The 24587-nt window shown below is 47.5% G+C and overlaps 1 protein-coding gene across 2 annotated transcripts in view; it reads left to right on the top strand.

The window, feature by feature from the left end:
- The window catches only part of FBXL20 (F-box and leucine rich repeat protein 20), a 75672-nt gene that overhangs the window by 23637 nt on the left and 27448 nt on the right, over positions 1-24587 (top strand). Inside the window, exons 7-11 of one of the 2 annotated variants that reach the window (XM_088474615.1) lie at positions 7121-7216; positions 7834-7960; positions 13540-13614; positions 15953-16086; positions 17121-17181. In XM_088474615.1, the coding sequence (XP_088330741.1) occupies positions 7121-7216; positions 7834-7960; positions 13540-13614; positions 15953-16086; positions 17121-17181 (493 nt within the window). The remainder of the gene's footprint in view (positions 1-7120; positions 7217-7833; positions 7961-13539; positions 13615-15952; positions 16087-17120; positions 17182-24587) is intronic. The other variant, XM_088474616.1, reaches the window with a different exon arrangement.

Raw genomic sequence — 24587 nt, 5'->3', positions numbered from 1 at the left:
GGACTTAATGAGAGCATACTCAGAAGGCCATACAGCGGTTACAATTAGTTTTGCTTCCTCTCATTTGGTAAATGATTATACTAGGGGGACTTCTGTGATGTCATGTGAGTAACAGTCCCTGCGCAGCACCACCCATACCAACAGTCATTGTACAGCAGGGTAGGGGTTGGCATTCAGAGAGGAAGTGTCTGTGTGCTCACTTCCTGTCTGAATGAGTAGCTCAGCTTCAGAAATATGAATGAAGGGGTCAGTGAGAGAGGCCCACGCTTAGTACTTTGTTTCGTGACTGTGAAATTTTATTATGTAAGAAGTGTATCTGGGGGGGCAAAAGCAAAAGTAAAACACCACCTGTTATACTGATGTCTGTTATTATCACGTCTAACGGTAAGTTCAGCATCAGTCTACTTCTTTTTCTACTTCAGGGTCCATAGGGTATCCACAGGATACCTTGGGGTATAGGTGATGACGTCAGGCATCGGGCACCATAGAGTTAAAGCTTTCAGCCTCCCAGGATGCACTAGGGTCCCCCTCCTATACCCCTCCCCCGAGCCAAGGCATCTCAGTTTCGTTGGTGCCCGGCTCGGAGTCGGATGCACCTGTTTAGCGGGGGGCTAAGGATAGCCCCTGAAGTTTTCTACAAGGCAGCTGTGGCTGCACATCTGGAGGTACAGCATGGACAGTCATTCTTGACGTCCATGCTGTCTTCCCTACACCCCCGCTGGTACCAGAACGCCGGTACTGATCCGGGGATGCTGGTAGGCTTCTGGGGTCACAGCTAGCGGTGACCCCAGATGTTTGGGACCATGGCCGGATTTAAGGGGGACAGCAGGTAAGCAGCGTGGTCCCGCGGTGGGTCCCCGTTGGAACATGGTCCGGAGTCCCCAGGCAGGGGGCTCCCTGGGGACTGGCCTCAGCGTGGAGCCAGGTTTCGGACCTGCGCTTCCACTACCCCCCTGGGACAGCGGACTGCAGCTGAGCGGTAGCGCTGTGGCGTCCCAGGGGTTAATTGCATGCCAGGGGAGCGCGCCTTCCCTGTACACAGCCGGCGCCTCCCCCGCTGCACACAGCCCTCTCTGCACCTGCCGATTGGCCCTGTGGCAGCGCTCCTCCCCCAGGCCGGCCTTCTCTCTGCTCCTTGGTGGCCATCTTTATGGAAGCATGGTGAACGCTGCTGGAAGCTGCTGATCGGTGGCATCGTGGTCTGGGTCCCCCGGCATACCTCTCCTCCGTTGGAACAGGTCTGTGTATGCAGCGCTGAGTCCTACCAAGCCCTGTGTCTGCGTAGTTGAGGATCAGCACTGATAGTGCAGGGATTGATTTCTTTGCACTGTATGTGACTGCTGCTAGCGTCTGCTGCCTGTACTTTCACTTTCTACTGTCAGCTTTTTCACTGTCCCTGCTCTTCTTCTGCTAAAGCTCTTGCGGTGCCGTGATTGCAGGGCGGTTCTCTCAGTATACTAACGCGTGAGAGGGGTCACATACTTGCCATCATGTCTGAAAGTGATATTCCTCTCCAGCTTCTATGTACTACATGTAAAGTACCTATAGCGGAGGGGGAGGGTAGCGCGGAGGGGCTATGTCGGCAGTGTTTTTTATTGATGCGGCCAATTACTGTCACTGCTCCGGTACAGGAACCTCCCTGGGCTTGTTTCGCTAAAGCGCTTACAACCCTAGTGGGCCAATTAGCTCCGCAACCTGCCTTCACTCAGATGGGATTGTCCCAGCAGTCAATGGTGTCGTCACCTATGCAGGGGTTCCCGAGACAACTGATGGTACCCCACAGACTCCCTATTTCCCCTCCTCAGGTCTCTCAGGAGCCAGCGTGGGTTAAGGAGGGGGAGGGGGGGTGCAGCCAGGCCGGCTATGGCCATTTGTTGGGTAGCCAGAGCTATGGAGCGCTGGGCTGATAGTTTGGAGGCGTCTTTCGATTCCGACTTTTCGGCTGAACAGACCGAGTTGATAGGCAATCTCCGGGATTCGGCCACTTACATTAACAAAGCGGCTTTAGATATCAGTACCCTGACTTCTCGGGTTTCTTCAGCAGCTGTGGTGGCTCGTTGCACCTTATGGTTGCGATCTTGGAAGGCGGACGCTGATTCCAAAAAGGGTTTGGAAGCTTTGCCTTTTAATGGAGAAGTCCTATTTGGTCCGGATCTGGACAAAATTGTAGCCACGCTGGCGGCAGCCAAATCGGCATGTCTCCTGTCTGCTGTATTTCCTTCCAGTTCAGGTACGTCGTCCTTCGGCCTTACAGGGCCCAGGGTAGGCCTAAAGCACAGTCCTTTCCCCGTCAGGCTGGCCCCAAAAAATCGGCCCAGCCCCAGAAGCAGGCCTGGAGTACCAGACGTCTGGCCCCTAAGTCAGATGACAAACCTGCGGCCTGACGGTCCGGGCCTCCCTTTGGGGGATCCCAGAGTGGGAGGCCGCCTGCTATGGTTCGCCCAGTGTTGGTCGATAACCACGACAGACAATTGGGTTCACGAGGTGGTTTCTCACAGGTATGCCCTCTCCTTTCGGCACAGGCCCCCCTCCCGATTCTTCACCACGGGTCTTCCATCAGACCGGAACAAAGCCTCGGAACTGCGGAAGGTTTTGCACACTATGCTCCAGGCTGGAGTTATAGTGCCTGTTCCTTTCTCCCAGAGTGGCCGGGGTTTCTATCCCAATCTGTTTTTGGTGCAGAAACCCAATGGGTCGTACCGTTCGATCCTCAACCTAAAAGCAATCAACAAGTCCTTGCGGGTGCCGAGGTTTCGGATGGAGACCCTACGGTCCATCATTCTGGCGCTGGAGCCTGGGGATTACATGGTGTCGTTGGACATACAGGACGCTTACCTGCATGTCCCTATTCTTTCGCCCCATCAACAGTTCCTCATGTTTGCAATCCGCAACGATCACTTCCAGTTCCGGGCGTTACCTTTTGGCCTGGCGACAGCACCACGTGTGTTCACCAAGGTTATGGTGGTCATGGCGGCTTCCCTGCAGCTGCAGGGAGTCTGTATGTTGCCATACCTAGACGACCTTCTGTTGGTGGCAGGATCTCCGGAGCTCCTTCTACACTATTTGGATCTGACGATTGCAGTACTGCAACGGCACGGCTCATTGATAAACTGGCAAAAGTCCACCCTGATCCCATCTCAGAGGATTCTGCATCTCGGAGCCTTGTTGGACTCCAGTCAGCTGAGGATCTTTGTGACGGGGGAAAAGATCTCTGCCTTGCAGTTGAGGGTGCGCAGTTGTCTGCAGAGTCGCCGTGTGTCTCTTCACTTGGCAATGAGGTTACTGGGCTCCATGGTGTCAGTATTCGACATGGTGGAATATGCCCAGTTTCACTCCAGACCTCTGCAGCAATTGATCCTGTCCAAATGGAATGGACTGCCTCAGAGTGTCAAGTCCCAGACGATGGTGCTCACTCCGGAGGTTCGCCTGTCCCTTGCCTGGTGGTTGCAGACGACCCATCTCAACAAGTGTCATCCGTTTTGGGTGGCGAACTGGGTCCTATTGACGACGGACGCCAGTCTTCGGGGCTGGGGAGCGGTCTCGGGTCCACACTTGTTCCAGGGCAGATGGACTCAGGCGGAAAAGTAGCTTCCAATAAACATCTTGGAACTCTGCGCCGTTTTCAATGCTCTCCAGCAGGCCCATCGGGTTCTCCACGGTCGTCCCGTGCAGGTCCAGTCGGACAACGCCACCACCGTGGCCTACATAAATCGGCAAGGAGGAACCCGAAGTCGGGCGGCACTCGTAGAGGTGTCCCGCATCCTGATCTGGGCAGAGCGCAATCTCCCGGCCATATCAGCGGTATTCATCCCGGGAGTCCTCAACTGGGAGGCCGACTTTCTCAGTCGCGAGGACGTTCATCCAGGGGAATGGTCTCTGCACCAGGACGTCTTTCAACTTCTGGTGGACAGGTGGGGTCTTCCAGAGATCGACCTCATGGCGTCACGGTACAACAACAAGTTGCCGGTGTACGGGTCTCGCACAAGAGACGAAAAGGCGTCTCTGGTAGATGCTCTGTCCGTCCAGTGGACGTTCCGGTTTACCTATCTCTTTCCTCCGTTTTCCCTTCTTCCACGGGTAATCCGGAAATTCAAACAGGAAGGAGGGACGCTCCTGTTGATGGCTCCCGCGTGGCCCAGACGGCACTGGTTCTCAGACCTTCACGGTCTGTCCGTGGACATCCGTCTGCGGTTGCTGCTACGACCGGACCTACTGTCACAGGGTCCTTGTCCTCACCTGGACCTGACTCGGCTGTCTTTGACAGCGTGGCTGTTGAGACGGCCATGTTAAGGTCCAGGGGGTTTTCCAGCTCTGTAGTACACACTATGCTGAGAGCTCGGAAACAGTCTTCTGCAAGAATATACCATCATGTGTGGCATACGTTCTTCCAATGGTGTCGACCGAGAAGTTATGCACCTCGGGAGTTCCGTCTGTCTAGAGTGCTAGCCTTCCTACAGGCGGGACTAGACCATGGGCTTCGCCTTGCTTCTTTGAAGGTGCAGGTGTCTGCCCTGTCTGTCTGGTTCCATCGTAGGATTGCTACAATCCCTGATGTGCGCACCTTTATGCAAGGTGTTCTTAGAATTCAGCCGCCGTTTGTTCCATCGGTGGCGCCTTGGGATTTAGCTGTGGTCCTGAGGGCTCTCCAGGGACCGCCATTTGAACCACTGGGCTCAGTGGATCTTAAATGGCTGACAGCTAAAACTATTTTCCTTCTGGCCATCGCTTCAGCCAGACGTGTTTCTGATTTAGGGGCTCTCTCTTGTAGACCCCCTTTCTTTGATTTTTCATGGGAACAGGGCGTTGCTGTTCACTCGTCCTGATTTTCTTCCCAAAGTTGTTTCCCATTTTCATATCACCAAGGAAATAGTTGTGCCGGCTTTTAACTCACCTGACCTGTCGGTGGGTGAGGCCGCTTTGGACGTTGTACGGGCCTTAGGATTTATGTTGACAACACTTCTTCGTTTAGGAAGTCGGACGCCTTGTTTCTCCTCTATGGCTTCCGTAAAAAGGGTTGGCCTGCTTCAAAGCAAACTTTGTCAGCTTGGATCCGTATGGCCATTTCAGAAGCTTATCTTCATGAGGGCCTGCCGGTTCCATCCTCTGTGAGGGCTCATTCCACTAGGTCTGTGGGTCCTTCGTGGGCAGCTCGACGTGGTGCCTCTGCAGTCCAGATATGCTAGGCTGCCACGTGGTCCCTCGGTCCATACATTTGTGAGGTATTACGCGTTTGACACCTTTGCCTCTCAGGATGCTTCCTTCGGGCGGCGGATTCTCCTTTCAGCACAGTCCCCTCCCTTAAAAGGATACTGCTTTGGGACATTCCCAAGGTATCCTGTGGATACCCTATGGACCCTGAAGTAGAAAATATGAGATATGGTAAGAACTTACCTTTGTTATCTCTATTTCTACGAAGTCCATAGGGTTCTACAGGACTCCCGCCCTGTCGCACCTGTGCTGCAGATGGGCTTTACGCACCGGTTTTTGTGTGTCTGTCTGTCCAGATCTTTTTTTTTTTCTTTCTCCTCCTCTGGCTTGGTACGTAACTGAGATGCCTTGGGGCGGGGTATAGGAGGGGGACCCTAGTGCATCCTGGGAGGCTGACAACTTAACTCTATGGTGCCCGATGCCTGACGTCATCACCTATACCCCAAGGTATCCTGTGGAACCCTATGGACTTCGTAGAAATAGAGATAACAAAGGTAAGTTCTTACCATATCTCATATTTTCACAAACAATGTAATATCTATTTTGTGGATGTCATCTTCTATATGCTTAATTTAAACAAACTATATGTGTGTATAGCACTACCCACCAAATTTACCTGCCATCAAATTTCACTTAGTCTCGTCATGTGTTTTTAGACGTCATTATAAGTGGCACAAGTAAATGAACACTTCCATGTTTTTCGAAAATTGCTTATTGCTGTACTTATGTTTTAGACCAGGGTTGCACAAGTTGTTCTAGTACGAGGGCCACATTGGGAGATGGCACTTATTGAAGGGGCCACATATGGCACTAATTGAAAAGGTACATATGGAGACAGAAGTATGGGAATGCTCCACCAAATATCCTCCCCTCTGCAGCAACCCCATAGCTGCTACTCCTCCTGCACTGCCACTGTGCTCTCTCCATTTGGCTCCTACTGCTGCAGAGTCAATAGTGGTGCCATCAAACAGATGTAATCCTGATAATAATTTGTGCTTACTGTGATATTTAATCTAGAAAACTATCCCCCTCCACCACCACCACTTTTTAGACATGTAAATAAATGTGGGCTTTTGTGCTTTGAATGCAACACATTGCTTTCAATTCCCAGTCTGGCTTTGAATATGGGAATTAAAATAAATTCTACAATATTCACTAAAATGCAACCAAAACCAGGCATTTGGTAGCAGGTGACTAAATTAATCTCTGTAGTTCTTTTATATTTGTTTTAAATAAAAACCATTGCTAAATTAATTGTCTGTGCATTCTTTCTATAATGCAATATATCAGAACTTTAATAATAAGGTAGTGTGGAGATCCTTTAAAATATAAATATATATTAACCTTGGCTAAAACTGTGACTCAGTCTGTCTGTCAGAGAAGAACTAGAGCATTGAGTGGGACAGAGCTTAGTGCCAATCTTGCGATTTAATGATTACATTATCGAGAGCTCTGCAGCCACTTCTCTGCAAAGACCGATACGTGGCAGCTAATTTGATTGCCTGCTAGGCATGTCTGTCGAGTTCCGCCCTAATTCCCGCCTCTCTTCAGTGTCCGGTGTATAAAACAAAATGGTAAAGAAAAATGAGGGCCACTGCACTGTCTTGGGCTTCCACCAGAGAGCACAACTAATGAGGGCGACGTGACGCAGGTTGTGCACGTCTGTTTTTGACATTGAGATTTTCATGTTGTATATATCCCATTTTTTGATCTTGCACGGTTAGCACAGGACTTGGGACTAACGTAAATATGGACTTTGATCTTCAAACTTGTAAGCCTAGCCTTTTCAAAGGGTCTGGAAACGTTCATGGCTTTCTGTGCCACACCTGTGAAAATTCTTTTAAATATACTCTGTAACTCTATTGTGGGATGGGTGATGTCTTGACTCTCCTCTTTTCTTTCCTTCTTACAGAACCTCATCTAGCCTCAGTAAATTTTGCTGTAAATTGAAACAATTGGACCTGGCATCATGCACATCCATTACCAACCTTTCCCTCAAGGCTCTCAGGTGAGGGTAATGCTAAGACATCCATTAGAACTACTTTATAATCCACTTGTCTAGCAAAAATAGCATATAGAGGAGAGGATAGATAAATAAAACATTTGTATAATAAAAAGTCTAGAACGTAGTGGTGGACAAAAAAAAAAATATAATGTTTTGCACTGAACACTGTCTCCTACTCTATTTAGACACTGCTTAAAGGATGGCTAAATTCTAAAGACGTTATGTATTTGTTCCTCTTGCTGTTATACCTAACCTACCTCTGCCCCCTTACATTCTCCATTGTGCAGTCAGAAGCACTGCTACCCCTTAATAACAAAGGAACCCATTTGTGATTGGTCTATTGAGCACTCAAGTGTACGCTCAGTTGAAAAGGATGAAATGCCTGCTCTTTTCCACTTTCTTGTGACTTCCCTTTCAGTATAGTGTCAACCTCTTAAGACTACAAGAGGATGGCCAATCCTGCTGATGTTACCTTAAACCATGCACAATGGATTGAAAAAGAGAGGGCAAAAGTAGCAAAATAAAAACTGGGTGTGAGAAATTTTGTATTTATTTTAACTGGGTTTATTTTTATAACTGAAAGGGTTTCTGATTAACATCCCATTCTCTGTGCATGACAGTGAGGGCTGCCCCCTCCTGGAGCAACTGAACATCTCATGGTGTGATCAGATCAGCAAGGATGGGATCCAGGCTCTGGTAAAGGGCTGCGGGGGGCTGCGGTTTCTGTCCCTCAAGGGCTGCACTCAGGTATGCCAGATGTCTTGTACCCTCAATAGACCATGCATTTCATCCAAGAGCAACAGTAGAAATTATTATTTGTTGTAATTATATAAAGAACTGCAGATGATAAAAAATGAATGTAAATATATATTAGTCTGCTTTTATGACTTAAGTATGTAGCTTTCTCTGTGTAATGTGTAAATTGCAATGCCAGGAGTTGACTTCCACAACTCCAAAACTATTTAAAAAAATAATACCATGACTTTCCTATCAACATTGCTATAACTCTGCTGTAACTTTAATTGCTGGAGCAGGTTTCTTAAATACAGAGAATAAATTGTTTGTGCTTTAAACCTAAACAGGGGCGCATATACGATCACCATCTAATGAATAAATATAAGTGTAATACACATTATATTTTGAAATTAAACAAACCTCCCACAATGTCAGAACATGCTAGTGCATGTGCAAAAAGAAATAATTATCTAAAACATAAATGATAAAAATGCAACTACAGTAAGTATTCAGCACTGAAAAACATTCTATAATTTAGTATCAATAATAAGTCATATAAAATACTCAGCAAAAGGATGTCCGTGTGTATATTAACCACTGATGCAATAAAGGTAGCATTTATAATAGGAATAGGACACTCTATAAACACAGCCAGAAAGGGAGCAAAATAATTAGTCTAGGGGCTTAAAGCAAGTTAAGAATAATAATAAGTTAATGGCAGGGATGGGGCACCTCAGGCATGGGGACCATTTAAGGGCTGCGGAATTATTTGGTCTGGCCCTCTGAGCTTTTTTTTTCTGCTAGCCTCATCTGGCTAGCAATGTGCCTAGAATGGCACCCTGCAACCAGAATCTATGCAGCAGTGCCGCCTGGAGCGTCTTCAGGACGCTTTAGACAGTCATACAGCTTCCCGGAACATCCCTGTAATCACTGGCGAACAGCGGCATCCCGACAGCCGGGATTTCATACCCAACCCATTATATCCTCTATATGCTATGATTTTCAAATTTTTTTTTTTTTATGTTTAGAAATACATAAATGTGTCGATAATAAAAGTTTTACTGATGGGCATTTTTTTTAACTTGTTGGTAAATAATCTTAACAGGGTTTTTTTTGATCAAATTGGTTACACAATACATGTAGGGCCTAATTCTGAGTTGGACACAAAGCGACCACAAGTGCGGATGTATGTCTTTAAAGTACAGCTGACTCTCTCCTTTATAATTGTGGACTTTTGTTTTGTGAAGGCATAATAATCATTCTGAACCCTACATCTGCATATTTAGTATCCATCCTGTTTTGTTGCTTAGAGGTGTTGTACATTGTTGGAGTATGTATATACACACAGTCGAGTCACATTATTATGACCCTACATTTGACATCAGCAGCACGTACATGAAGTTCGTCACGTGCCATGCGCTGGCTTTGTCGGTATATAAGGTATGCTATAGGCCGTCTGCACACATCACTCGCTGTCATGGGGTAAAAGGGGCGATTTATCAGAGTTGCAAAAAGGGATAATAATTGGCTTTCGGGCCAAGGGTGGCAGTATTTCTGAAACAGCGCATTTGGTGAACTGTTCGCGTGCTGCTGTTGTGAAAGTGAATTGTGACTGGACAAATGGCACCATTGCGAATAACCAACATGGAAACTGCCATTAATGAGAGAGGTGAAAGTCTGCTACGAAAGTGCATGAGGGACGACCGACATGCTACAGTGGAGCAGCTTACCATCAAATTGAACCTGGAGGCCGTTAGACTTGTGTCTAAAACAACAGTTTAGTGAACCGTGCTGCGTATGGAGCTCCGAAGCAAACTGATGGTCACTGCACCTATGCTAATGAAGGTGCATCGGTTGAAAAGGCTTCAATTTTCATGCCTGTATCGGAATTGGACCTCCGCTGATTGGCGAAGGGTCACCTTCTCCGATGAGTCACGTTTTCTGCTTCATCTAACGTATGGACGTTGGCTTGTCAGGCGAGAAACAGAGACACTCTGCAACCATTGCTGGAAGAACACAAGCTTGTGGTGGCAACGTTATGGGCTGGGGAATGTTTTCATGGCATTCTCTGTGCCCACTCATCCATGTGGAAAGGCACCTCAACCGATTTGGTTATCAATCCATCCTTGCAGAGCATGTACACCCATATGAGCTGATTGTCTTCCCTGAGGCGGATGGGATCTTCCAGCAAGACAATGCGACATGTCACATGGTAGAAAAGTGTGACAGTGGTTGCACGAGCACAACCAAGACTTCCTAGTACTTGTCTGGCCCCCTAAATTCCCCGGACTTGAATCCAATTGAGCATCTGTGGGACCACCTTGATCGTTGTGTTCACTCTATGGAACTCCACCACACACCCTCCAGCAGCTATGGGATGCACTGCAGTCAGCATGGCTCCAGATACCTGTGCCAACCTACCAGCACCTTTGAGTCACTCCCAGCCCATCTAGCTGCTGTCCTTGCTGATTTTTCTACATCAGTTCTGGTGAGTGTGCTATTTTTTTTTTTATATATATTAGTACCAGTCAAAAGTTTGGACATACCTTCTCATTCAATGGTTTTTGTTTATTTAAATTATTTTCAACATAGTACATGTGGAGGCCAGGTCATCTGATGCAGCACTCCATCACTTTCCTTCTTGGTCAAGTAGCCCTTACATACCCTGGAGGTGTGTTTGGGGTCATTGTCTTGTTGAAAAACAAATGATGGTCCCAGTAAGCGCAAACCAGATGGGATAGCATGGCGCTGCAGAATGCTGTGGTAGCCATGCTGGTTAAGTGTGCCTTGAATTTTTAATAAATCACCAACAGTGGCACCAGCAAAGCACCCCCACACCATCACACCTCCTCCTCCATGCTTCACAGTGGGAACCACACATGCAGAAACCAATCCGCTTACCTTCTCTGCGTCCTTGGGTTTCTTGGCCCAAACAATTCTCTTCTTCTTGTTCATCCTCAGTAGTGGCTTCTTCGCAGCAATACGACCATGAAGGCTCGATTCACGCAGTCTCCTCTGAACAGTTGATGTTGAAATTTGTCTGCTACTTGAACTCTGTGTAGACTTTATGTGGTCTCTAATCTGAGGTGCTGTTAAGTAGCGGTTTCTGAGGCTGGTAACTAATGAACTTATCCTCTGCAGCAGAGGTAACTCCTTTGTCTTCCTTTCCTGGGGCAGTCCTCATGAGAGCCAGTTTCATGATGGCATTTGATGATTTTTGCAACTGCACTTGAGGTTACCGAAAATTTCAAGAACTTTGAATGTATCGACTGACCTTCATGTCTTAACGTAATGATGGACCATTGTTTCTCTTTACTGAATTGAGTGGTTGGTGCCATAATATGGATTACAACAGTAGTCAAATAGTGGTGGCCACTGTGTACTAACCCTACCTCTGCACAACACAACTGATGGTCTCAAACACATTAAGAAGGCAAGTAATTCCACAGATTGACTCTTGACAAGGCACTGTTAATTCAAAACCATTCGAGGAGATTACCTCATGAAGCTGTTTGAGAGAATGCCAAGAGTGTGCAAAGCTTTGAGGAATCTAAAATATAAAACCTAACACTTTTTTGTTTACAACATAATTCCATATGTGTTCTTTCATAGTTTTGATGTCTTCAGTAGTAATCTACTGTGTTGAAAATAATTTAAATATTCAAAAACCATTGAATGCGAAGGTGTGTCCAAACTTTTGACTGGTACTGTATGTGTGTGTGTGTGTGTATGTATGTATGTGTGTGTATGTATGTATGTGTGTGTATATATATATATATATATATATATAATATATATATATATATATGTGTGTGTGTGTGTGTGTGTGTGTATATATATATTTTGTTTTGTTTTGTTTTTACAAATACATATGTGTGTCTCTATTTTTGAGGGGGGTGGGAATGTTTTAGATTTGTGTGTTTTACTCCTTCTGTTTACTTTTATAATTTACCCCTTGGAACACATGTTGAAATGTTTACATCCTAGGAGTGTTGGTGCATAAATACAAAGTTTTATATTGTATGTACAGGATTGTCCCATCCATAGAGCAAAAGAAAAGTGTTCTGGTAATAGGTATAGAAGACTACTGTAAAAGTGGTACTTCAAGTCCCTGCAGGTAAGAAGCTTAGAGCTTCCTACTAGATTAGGCAGTGGAGCACTCTAATCTAACTCATGTGTGTCTGTGGTTTTTGTTTGCTTGGTTTTATGAAAGCACACCTTACAGCAAGACTCTCTGAAAGAAAAGCCACCACTCAAAATGTAGACCGATGATTTCACCATTATGTTGGGTAAACTGAAATAAAATATACTGTATATTTTGGGCCATGATATGGTACATGAAATGCACTGAAACTCATAAACCATTAATAATGTTAATAATTTTACTTGTATAATGCGTTTCTCCAAAAATACTCACACCTACAGTAATAACCCTAAACCCCCAGTCTATTCCTAAAATCAATAATAAGGTGAATAACTCTCTGCTCCTGTTCTTTCCTGAAGCATCCATGTAGTTTAACCACCGTTCAGAGATCAACAGCCTGTAGAACTTTGGATAAATGCTGGAAGCCATTCAAGTGCATTACAGAAAACTGTATCTGCCTTAGAATCACATTTCCCCACATAGTCGCTATACATGAACTGAGCATTAACTAGCTGAGGCAATGATGAGTAACCCAGGAGCAGTGGAGTGTTCAGACATTGGAACACCGTGATGGCTATACTAGTTATGGGCGGGAAGGTTTTTTTATGAAGAAATAATATTTTGAGTTTGAGTTCCTTTTAAGGTGTATATCTTCTTCATCAGTTTTTTTTTTTTTTAATGGACCTTATAGAAAACTTATGTGCCCGGTTTTTAATGATTTCTTCAATAGCAGTGGGCATACAATCAGTCATTGACACTCAGAGCCCTACAACATATAAGTGTCTTTAATTAAAAATATAGGTTAAAACAGTGGTTCCTAAACTGTCTTAGTTTGAGGCACCGTTAGAGCAATCCCGTGTTTTTTTTTTTTTATTTGTTTTTTTTTTTTAGTAGTTGGGTCAGAATAACGTAATAAGTTTTTAAAAGAGAAACTGTGCTATTCTTACCCATTGCCCCCTCCGTCTCTCTCTTTGCCCCTGCCCCATGCCTCTCCATTTCCTCCCCCTTACTTACCTTTTTAGTTGTGATCGTCAGCTCTGCAGCATCGCTCCTCAGATCAGACACTTCCTGTCTGATCTCCCACAACGCACTGCATTGTCATTGTGGCAGATTAGACACCCCCCCGCCCCCCCCCTGCCGCTGTGTTCTGCGCCATGCTACACAACCCTCTCCCAACCTGTGCAAATAAATTATTTTGCGCAAAAAAATAAATAAAATACACTGGATGGCCACTTTAGGCCACCGCCAACACAGCGCACAGTTTGGGAACCACTGGGTTACAGAAAACAAATTATCAAAACTTAGCTAAACCTTGATTGCCAGTTTACATAAGTCAATGAATCTGATTTTCAAGTAGAAGCACTAAGGTTTCCTGTGAGAGTGTGGTGGGGGTGATTGGGAATTGCATCCATGTATTACTCACCATCTGTGTCTCTTTCCTCTGTAGCTGGAAGATGAGGCTCTTAAGTATATTGGATCACACTGTCCAGAGCTTGTCACATTAAATCTACAGGCTTGTTCAGTAAGTGGACTTACCACGGTGATGATGTGGTGTGTGTCGTTTGTATCACTCCTGCTATTATGTGTTTTTAAGACCATTGTTTATTTTGTGCTGGTGAGATGTAACAAACCTTCTAAAGAGGACAAGTGGGGATGTTACCCATAGCAACCAATCAGATTATGTCCATTATTTATCTAGTACATTCTATAAAATAACTGAAACATTTTTGCAGGGCTGTAAGTAGTGGTGTGCGACCGGCGTTGCTGCACAGAATCCAGGGCTCTGTCGCTGCCCCATGGCCCTTGCTTTTGGCTAGCAGGGATTCTGTAATGGTTACCTGCAGCTTTGGACACTACAGACAGGCACCCTGCAGTGTATACAGCTACACAGAGTATCTTCTAGATGCTCTGTGCCCTGGTGCTTCCAGGTGCAGGCTGGCCCTGCCCCTATACTAAACGTCATGTGCAAGGGGGTCAGTGCCAGCACAGAGTGCATTAAAGCCCTGTTACCCCACTGCCTGATTGGTTGCTATGGGCAACACATTTGCCTGTTCTCTTTAGAAGGATTGAGAACTCTCTTTAATCTTCTAAATGCTTTACAATCGCTGTTTCCTAGAGAATCCCCCCAAATAAACTACTCCCATATCTGCCCCATTAGCTTTCTGTCCAAAGCAATCCACACACGTCCTGATTTTGTATGCCAATCTGGTATTCATAACCCAACTGGCAGATACTTGGGATGTATGTACTGGGGCAGCCAATCTGTCCAAATGATCAAATGCCAATACAAATGCTAAAAGTCTTGACAGGATATCTACCTGGTATCATTGGTGTACACAATATTCATTATCTTGCCCCTATTACCAAACAACTGGATTTGCCATGAAGTATATGGGAAAATTAGCTACTAATGCAATTGTTTTGCTTTCAGGCTAGATAATCCAGGGAATACATGTCACCACATGCGTTGCTAACTTTTGGATATGTTGCTTTTGCTCCTAGCTATGTTACCAACCCTAATGTAGCAAATAAGGGGAGTTTGGAAACCCAGAGCAGTTGTGATGAGTCCATGTATGTCTTTATAGAGCACTTATATTAAGCTTTGCTTTTCTTTGAACATCTATTAAGGCTGGTATACACTAGACCAGTGGTTCACAAACTCTGGGCCTAATTCAGACCTGCTCGCAAGCGGGTCGATGTTGGCCCAGTGCGCATGCGCGAGACCCGGATAGCGACAGCCAAGCCGTCGCTATGGTTCTCGCTAGAAAAGGGGGCATGCTGTCGATGGTGAGTGACAGCACGCCCCCTTTGGTGGGCGTGCCGGGGGCGTAGCTGCCCAGACGGAGGCGTTCCCATGGGAACGCCTACCATCTGGGGATGTCAGTGGGAGTGCTTTCGGCTCTGATAGAGCCGAAAGCACTCCAGGGCTTGCGGCAACGAGACCCTACCACAGGGGTCTCATCGCAAGCCCGATGGTCGCAATGGTCTTGACCATCGCGACCATCTTTTTGGCCGCTCGCTATAGCTGTGGGTGGTCACCCACAGCTATGCAAGCGGCCAGGAGGCCGCTCTAAAATTAGGAATGACGGCCCTGATTCAGAGCGAGCGCTCTGTCAGAGCTTCCAGCTCTGAATCAGGGCCTCTGTCCTCAGCAGGTGCACAGGTGTATTCATTACTCACTGACACAGTTTAAAAGATCCACAGTTGGTGCTAATTATTTAACTTATACTTCTGAGAGGAGACCTGGGAAAAAAAGAACTGTTTGGGGTCCTGAAGACAGAGTTTGAGAACATGTGTACTAGACGAGGTCTAGTGTGTACTGATCTCAGGTGGGCCTGGGCTATGCTGCATTCGGCAGCATGGACCCTGCTGACAATATCGCCTGTCGAACCTGCATGCAGGTCCGACTGGCGATGTCGCTGACTATGCGTGGGAGCGACATAGCAGGTACACACACACTGGCCGATGTGCCCTATTGGTCGTCCGATCCAGCAGATTGGATGACATATCTTCTAGTGTGTATCCAGCATTAGGTTCCTTATGCACTGACCTTACATTTGGTACATATTGAGGCTAGGTAAGATACAGTAGTTGGGACTTTGAGTCTTGTTCATCTCATTTTGCATCAGGTCTGGTGTTGTGGTAATCTTATTTTTGGGGCTAATGTACCTTCATGGCTCTGCCTTGCCTCATCTCATTTTCAATCTAGAATTTTTGTTATAACCTTTGCCCCCTTTCCAACTCTGACCCAACCATGGCATTGTGCAACATTCTTATTTGTCCCTGCCCCCTCACCTGTGCCCCAGCCTTGGTGCCATTACTTTCAGCCTATGTCCCAGCTCTCACTGCCTCTGTCCCAGCAGCAAATAACAGATGATGGTCTCATCACGATTTGCCGTGGATGTCACAAGCTGCAATCACTCTGCGCCTCCGGCTGCTCCAACATCACAGACTCCATTCTTAATGCACTGGGACAGAACTGCCCCCAGCTCAGGTAATGGGCAAGGTTACATTTTACAGTATACACTTATTTGGGCAAAGGGATTTAGCTATGCTTCCTACGCCATATTTACTGACTCTGTTTTCACCTATTCTTTGCATAAATAAGTATCTGTTACACAAATATAAAGGACTGCTAAAACAAAATCCAAAAAGCTTTACATAAAGCTACACCTACCATTCTCCAATATATATTTACAGGACTTAAGAATTTTGACATTGTGAGAGCAAGCCATTGTGGTGTTGGCCATTTTATTACTCATATAAAAAAAAAAGTTTCCCTCACATTAGGAACTTTCTCATAGTTGGGGAGTCCTTATTTATGTATAATCTGTCAGGAAACCTCAATGACATCTTTGAGAGAGTACATCTTGCAGAAAATCTAAAAGGCTCAGAGCAAAAGAAGTTACAGGACTTTGCACATTGCCTCACTTAACAATCCTCACTGCTTGATTTTGTCTGGAGAGTATTGTTAACCTTGAAATGACTTAATTTATTTGGTTAAACAATCCCTCCTTCAACTTTTACTATATATGTTCACCAAGGCCTTCTTGTCACCCAGGAGAGTTCCCTTCTATTGCCTTTTTTTGTGGATCACCACAAAGCTGCTGTGTGGATACAGTCGTATCCAGTACACAGAGCTGAGCTGTTCTATGTTGTATCCAAGGGCAAATAAATATAAACTGCTCTGCCAAGGTAATGTAAATGGTTTTGTGAAAAACATAAACCAGTATGTAGAACTGGATAAGGACGTGGATAAACTCAGATAATAAAATGTCCTGCAGTTGGAAAACTCTTAAAATGCAAACTGATTAGAAAACCCCTCTGTCATTATTCTGTTCTTAATCCCCTATGTTTGACAGCGTAAGAGTTGTGATCCAATTCGGCACTAGTAAAGTATTATATAATTCAATGTAAACCTTAATTTTTCATTATTTGTTACACCATGACTCTAGGAACATTACCTTGATTATAGAAATTGTTAATTATCATTTTAAACCTAATCCTTATGTAATCTGTTTCATGCAGAATACTTGAAGTAGCTCGATGTTCACAGCTGACAGACCTGGGATTCACCACTCTGGCTAAAGTAAGGCTGGTTAGATTTCTGCGTGCGTTGTCTGTATATTTGATTTTTATGGTTTTCAGGGATCAATGTCCATCATGCACATCTGTGATGAAGCCGTTTTCAGAAGACTGGTCTTGTGAAATTTGGGAGGTCGGTCAGACGTGGAGTTTTGCAGATAGATTAGAAAGATTAGGTTAAATATACAGGGATAAGCTTCAGTGATAAATGTGAAGGACAGTGTTGAACAATGGCAAATAACATAGCAGGGTTCACAAGTGTGTGTGTGTGGCTGTGCAAAATGGCGGACAATGCTTTATTTTAGGGGTGATACTGCAATTCTCTCCAGTAGTGATTTCTTTGCTATTGTTCTTTTGTTTTTACTATATTTTCCTGGCAAACAATTTTTCTACTTCAGGGTCCATAGGGTATCCACAGGATACCTTGGGGTATAGGTGATGACGTCAGGCATCGGGCACCATAGAGTTCAGTTGTCAGCCTCCCAGGATGCACTAGGGTCCCCCTCCTATACCCCGCCCCCGAGCCAAGGCATCTCAGTTTCGTTTGGTGCCCGGCCGGTGTCGGATGCACCTGCTAGAGGGGGGCTTAGAAGAGCCCCTGAAGTTTTCTTCACTGCAGCTGTGGCTGCACATCTGGAAGTACAGCATGGACAGTCAATACTGACGTCCATGCTGTCTTCCCTACACTCCGCCGGTACCAGAACGCCGGTACCGATCCGGGGATGCTGGTAAGCATCTGGGGTCACAGCTAGCGTTGACCCCAGATGTTTTGGGCCATGAATGGATCTAAGGGGGACAACAGGTAAGCAGCAGGGGTTCCGCGGTGGGACCCTGCTGAACATGGTCCAAAGTCCCCAGGCAGGGGGCTCTCTGGGGACTGGCTGCAGCGTGGAGCCAGATATTAACCTGCGCTTCCACTACCCCCCTGGGACAGCGGACCGCGGCAGAGCGGTAGCGCTGCGGCGTCCCAGGGGTTAAATGCATGCCAGGGGAGCGCGCCTTCCCTGTCTCACAGCCGGCGCCTCCCCCGCTGCACACAGCCCTCTCTGCACACGCCGACTGACCCTGTGGCAGTACTCCTCCCCCAGGCCAGCCTCCTCTATGCTCCTCGGTGGCCATCTTCAGTAACGCATGGTGAACGCTGCTGGAAGCCTAAGATCGGAGGCATCGTGGTCTGGGTCCCCCCGCATACCTCTCCTCCGCTTGGTCAGGTCTGTGTATGCAGCGCTGTGTCCTACCAGACTCTGTGTCTGTGTAGTTGATTTATCAGCGCTGATAGTGCAGGATTTATTTTTCTGTGCATTGTATGTGACTGTGCTAGCGCTGCTGCCTGTACTTTTAATTTCTTATTGTCAGCCTTATCACTGTGCCTGTTCTTTCTGCTAAAGCCCTTGCGGTACGGTGCTTGCGGGGTGGTCTCTCGCTATACTAATAAGTATTGGTGAGAGGGGTCACATACTTTCCATCATGTCTGAGAGTGACTTTCCTCTCCAGCTTCAGTGTACTACGTGTAAAGTACCTATAGCGGAGGGGGAGGGTAGCGCGGAGGGGCTATGCCGGCAGTGTTATTTATTGGCGCAGCCAATTACTGTCACAGCATCGGTACAGGAGCCGCCCTGGGCTTGTTTCGCCAAAGCGCTTACAACCCTGGTGGGCAAGTTAGCTCCGCAGCCTGCGTTCTCACAGATGGGATTGTCCCAGCAATCAGTGGTGTCGTCACCCATGCAGGGTTTCCCGAGGCAATTGATGGTACCCCACAGTCTCCCTATTTCTCCTCCCCAGGTCTCTCAGGAGCCTGCGTGGGTTAATTCCCTGACTAGTTCTGTACAGCACTTGTCGGATGTGTTACAAGGGGAGTCTGTGTTGTGGCGTCTCTGTCTGCTCCTTATGAGGATGACGACATGACGTCTGATGATGGGGAGATTCTGGATCTTTCGGACCAGGGACCTCTCCGTACTAAGGAGGCGGACGCTAGGTCCAAGGTGTATATTCCTGGACTTATTCGGGCAGTCCGCACAGCTTTGGTGATTGAGGATGAAGATCCTTCGGTGTCCAAATCTAAATATGCCTTTTTTAAGGATATTAAGGGTGACGCCACAGTGTTTCCTTTTTCGGGTCAATTGGTGGACCATTTGGAGGAGGCGTGGAAACAGCCTGGCAAACGGTACCAGCCGCAGAGGCGTTTGGCGGTGGCTTATCCGTTCGCGGATAATTATTTTTCTAAGTGGGAATCCCCTCCACAGGTGGATTCTCATGTGACCCGCCTAGTCCGTAGTGCCACATTACCCATGCCATCCATGTCTTCCCTAAAGGATGCTACGGACCGCAAGGTGGAGATCTGCCTAAAGTCTGTTTATTCCCTCGCGGGGGGGGGCAGGTAGGCCGGCTATGGCCATTTGTTGGGTTGCCAGAGCTATGGAGCGCTGGGCTGACACTTTGAAGGCGTCCTTCGATTCCGACTGTTCGGCTGAACAGACGGAGTTGATCGTCAATCTCCGGGATTCGGCCACTTATATCAACGAAGCGGCCTTGGATATCAGTACCCTGGCGTCTCGGATTTCTTCGGCAACTGCAGCTGCTCGTCGCACCTTTTGGTTACGATCTTGGAAGGCGGACGCTGATTCCAAAAAGGGCTTGGAAATGTTGCCTTTTAATGGAGAAGTTCTATTTGGTCCGGACCTGGACAAAATTGTAGCCACACTGGCGGCAGCCAAATCGGCATGTCTCCCGTCTGCTGCAGTTCCTTCCGGTTCAGGTACGTCGTCCTTTCAGCCTTATAGGGCCCAGGGTAGGCCTAAAGCACAGTCCTTTCCACGACAGGCTGGCCCCCAAAAATCGGCCAAGCCCCGAAAGCAGGCCTGACGTCCGGCCCCTAAGCCAGATGACAAGCCTGACGGTCCGGGCCTCCCTTTTGGGGATCCCAAAGTGGGAGGCCGCCTGCTGCAGTTCGCCCGGTGTTGGTCAGTCACCACGACAGACACTTGGGTTCTCGAGGTGGTTTCTCACGGGTACGCCCTCTCCTTCCGGCACAGACCCCCTTCTCGATTCTTCACCAGGGGTCTGCCATCAGACTGGAACAAAGCCTTGGAACTGCGGAAGGTCTTGCACACTATGCTCCAGGCTGGAGTTATAGTGCCTGTTCCATTCTCCCAGAGGGGCCAGGGTTTCTATTCCAATCTCTTTTTGGTGCAGAAACCCAATGGGTCGTATCGGCAGATACTCAACCTCAGAGCTCTCAACAAGTCTTTGTGGGTGCCGAAGTTTCGGATGGAGACCCTACGGTCCATCATTCTGGCGCTGGAACCTGGGGACTACATGGTGTCGTTGGACATACAGGACGCTTACCTGCATGTCCCTATTCTTTTACGCCATCAACAGTTCCTCAGGTTTGCAATCCGCAACGACCACTTTCAGTTCCGGGCATTACCTTTTGGCCTGGCGACAGCACCACGTGTTTTCACCAAGGTGATGGCGGTCATGGCGGCTTCCCTGTGGCTGCAGGGAGTCCGCATGTTACCATACTTGGACGACCTTCTCTTGGTGGCAGGATCTCCAGAGCTCCTTCTACGCCACTTGGACCTGACCATTGCGGTACTGCAACGGCACGGCTCGTTGTTAAACTGGCAGAAGTCCACCCTGATCCCGTCTCAGCGGATTCTGCACCTCTGAGCCTTACTGGACCCCGGACAGCAAAGGATCTTTGTGACGGGGCAAAAGATCTGCCTTGCAGTTGAGGGTGCGCAGTTTTCTGCAGAGCCGCCGGGTGTCTCTACACTCGGCGATGAGGTTACTGGGCTCCATGGTGTCGGTATTCGACATGGTGGAATATGCCCAGTTTCACTCCAGACCTCTGCAGCTCCTGATCCTGTCCAAATGGAATGGACTGCCTCAGACTGGTGGTTGCAGATGACCCATCTCAACAAGGGTTGTCCGTTCTGGGTGGTGAATTGGGTCCTGTTGACAACGGACGCCAGTCTTCGGGGCTGGGGAGCAGTCTCGGGTCCACACTTGTTCCAGGGCAGGTGGACTCAGGCAGAGACAGAGCTTCCAATAAACATTCTGGAGCTCCGCGCGGTGTTCAATGCTCTCCAGCAGGTACATCGGGTTCTCCACGGTCGTCCCGTGCAGGTCCAGTCGGACAACGCCACCACCGTGGCCTACATAAATCGGCAGGGAGGAACCCGAAGTCAGGCGGCTCTCGTAGAGGTGTCCCGAATCCTGGTATGGGCGGAGCGCAATCTCCCGGCCATATCGGCAGTATTCATCCCGGGAGTGCTAAACTGGGAGGCGGACTTTCTCAGTCGCCAGGACGTTCATGCGGGGGAGTGGTCCCTGCACCCGGACGTTTTTCAACTGCTGGTGGACAGGTGGGGTCTTCCAGAGATCGACCTCATGGCGTCCCGGCACAACAAGTTGCTGGTGTACGGGTCTCGCACAAGAGACGAAAAGGCGTCTCCGGTGGATGCTCTGTCCGTCCGGTGGACGTTCCAGTTCGCTTATCTGTTTCCTCCGTTTTCCCTTCTTCCGCGGGTTTATCAGGAAATTCAAACAGGAAGGAGGGACGCTTCTGTTGATAGCTCCCGCATGGCACAGACGGCACTGGTTCTCAGACCTTCAGGGTCTGTCCGTGGACAGTCCTCTGCGGTTACCGCTCCGACCGGACCTTCTGTCACAGGGTCCTTGTCTTCACCCGGACCTGACTCTGCTGTCTTTGACGGCGTGGCTGTTGTGACGGCCATGTTAAGGTCCAGGGGGTTTTCCAGCTCTGTAGTGCGAACCATGTTAAGAGCTCGGAAACTGTCTTCTGCAAGAATATACAATCGCGTGTGGCATACGTTCTTCCAGTGGTGTCGACCGAGAGGTTATGCACCTCGGGAGTTTCGTCTGTCTCGGGTACTCTCCTTCCTACAAGCGGGACTAGACCATGGGCTTCGCCTTGCTTCTTTGAAGGTGCAGGTTTCGGCCCTGTCTGGTTTCACCGTAGGATTGCTACATTTCCTGATGTGCGCACCTTTATGCAGGGCGTTCTGTGTATTCAGCCGCCTTTTGTTCCACCTGTTGCGCCTTGGGACTTGACTGTGATCCTGAGGGCTCTCCAAGGACCGCCGTTTGAACCACTGGGCTCAGTGGATCTTAAATGGCTAACAGCTAAGACTGTTTTCCTTCTGGCCATAGCTTCGGCCAGACGTGTTTCTGATTTAGGGGCTCTCTCTTGTAGACCCCCTTTCTTGATTTTTCATGGGAACAGGGCAGTGCTACGCACTCGTCCTGAATTTCTTCCCAAAGTTGTTTCCCAGTTTCATGTTAATGAGGAAATAGTTGTTCCGGCTTTTAACTCGCCTGGTCTTTCAGTGGGTGAGGCCACTTTGGATGTTGTGCGGGCCTTAAGGACTTATGTTGACCGCACTTCTTCGTTTAGGAAGTTGGACGCCTTGTTTGTCCTCTATGGCTTCCGTAAAAAGGGTTGGCCTGCTTCAAAGCAAACTTTGGCAGCCTGGATTCGTATGGCAATTTCTGAAGCTTATCTTCATGAAGGCCTGCCGGTTCCTCCTTCTGTGAAGGCTCATTCCACTAGGTCTGTGGGTCCTTCGTGGGCAGCTACGTGGTCCTCTGTCCATACCTTCGTGAGGTATTACAAGTTTGACACCTTCGCCTCTCAGGATGCTTCCTTCGGGCGGCGGATTCTCCTTTCAGCACAGGAGCGTCCCCACCCTTAAAGGATACTGCTTTGGGACATCCCCAAGGTATCCTGTGGATACCCTATGGACCCTGAAGTAGAAAATATGAGATATGGTAAGAACTTACCTTTATCTCTATTTCTACGAAGTCCATATGGTTCCACAGGACTCCCGCCCTGTCGCACCTGTGCTGCAGATGGGCTTTACTCTGGTCACCGGTTTTTCCGTCTCCCTCTGGTGAGAATGTGATTCTTGTGCGTGTCCAGATCCTTTTATTCTCTCTCTTCCTTCTCCTCCTCCGGCCTATGGCTTGGTAACTAACTGAGATGCCTTGGCTCGGGGGCGGGGTATAGGAGGGGGACCCTAGTGCATCCTGGGAGGACTGAAAACGTAACTCTATGGTGCCCGATGCCTGACGTCATCACCTATACCCCAAGGTATCCTGTGGAACCCTATGGACTTCGTAGAAATAGAGATAACAAAGGTAAGTTCTTACCATTTCTCATATTTTTATCCTACATGTACCAGTAAATCTCAACAGTTCAAGGTGGCGCCACATGGGTGTTTAAAATGCTAGTGAGTTTTGTTTTTCAGCTATGGTAATGATAATATTTTCACCAATAATACACATTTTGAGATGTATACATAACATGTACTGTCCTAGTCAGTATTCTTATGTCCTCTGTTTTTATTTTAAGTTTTATATGCACCAGTTTGTACTTTTCCAAGACTGTTTAGCAGAAGCTCCAATGATCAGTATATTTATTTTTATCGTTTATTTATATGGCGCCACAAGTGTTCCACAGCGCCTTACAAGTTACATATCCAAAAAGTGACTTACAGTAAAATACAATACAATGAAGGACAAGGACATGGATAATATACATTGATACATAGCTAGCCATAACACCCAATTAAGCAACAAAGCATAGGCACCAAGTGTTAGGTGTCCTAGTGGTGAGTAAGAAGTAGATAAACATAAAGTAAGGAGAAGCAAGAGCTTACATTCTCAAGGGGAGGGGCAGACAGACGGGTATGATACAGATGGGGAAGATAGGGAGGAGGGAAAATGTAGTAGCAAGTTAGGATGAGAGCTGAAAAGCACTGATGAAGTAGTGGGTCTTGAGAGTCCGTTTGAAGAATTGTAGAGAGGTGGAGAGTCTGATGGGGAGAGGGAGAGAGTTCCAGAGGTGGGGAGCAATACGGGCAAAGTCTTCGAGTGGGAGGAGGTAATCAGTTGGCATGAGAGGCGGTGTGTCTTTGTTGAACGAAGAGGGCGGACAGGAAAGTGAAGGGAGATGAGGTCAGAGATGTAAATGGGAGAGGAGTGTGTGAGGGCTTTGTAAGCGAGTGTGAGAACCTTGGAATGGGTTCTGAAGGGAAAGGAGAGCCAGTGGAGGGCTTATAGGAGAGGGGAGACAGATGTAGAGCGTTTGGAGAGGAAGATGAGCCTTTCAGCAGCATTAAGGATAGACTGGAGAGGAGAGAGATGGGAGTTGGGGAGGCCAGATAGGAGAAGGTTACAGTAATCCAATCTTGAGATGACCAGTGATTGTATTAAGGTCTTAGTAGCATCCTGGGTGAGAGAGGGTCTGATCCTGGAAATATTTTTAAGATGGAAATGACAGGACTGTGAGAGGTTCTGGATATGTGGTTTAAAGGAGAGGGAGGAGTCCAGGATAACTCCAAGACAGCGCACTTTGGGGCTAGAGGAGATAGTTGTGCCATCAAT

Source organism: Taudactylus pleione, unplaced genomic scaffold, assembly GCF_031769625.1.
Source record: "Taudactylus pleione unplaced genomic scaffold, aTauple2 ptg000155l, whole genome shotgun sequence".
Classification (NCBI taxonomy): Eukaryota; Metazoa; Chordata; class Amphibia; order Anura; family Myobatrachidae; genus Taudactylus; species Taudactylus pleione.
This window is presented reverse-complemented; position numbering and strand designations above follow the sequence as displayed.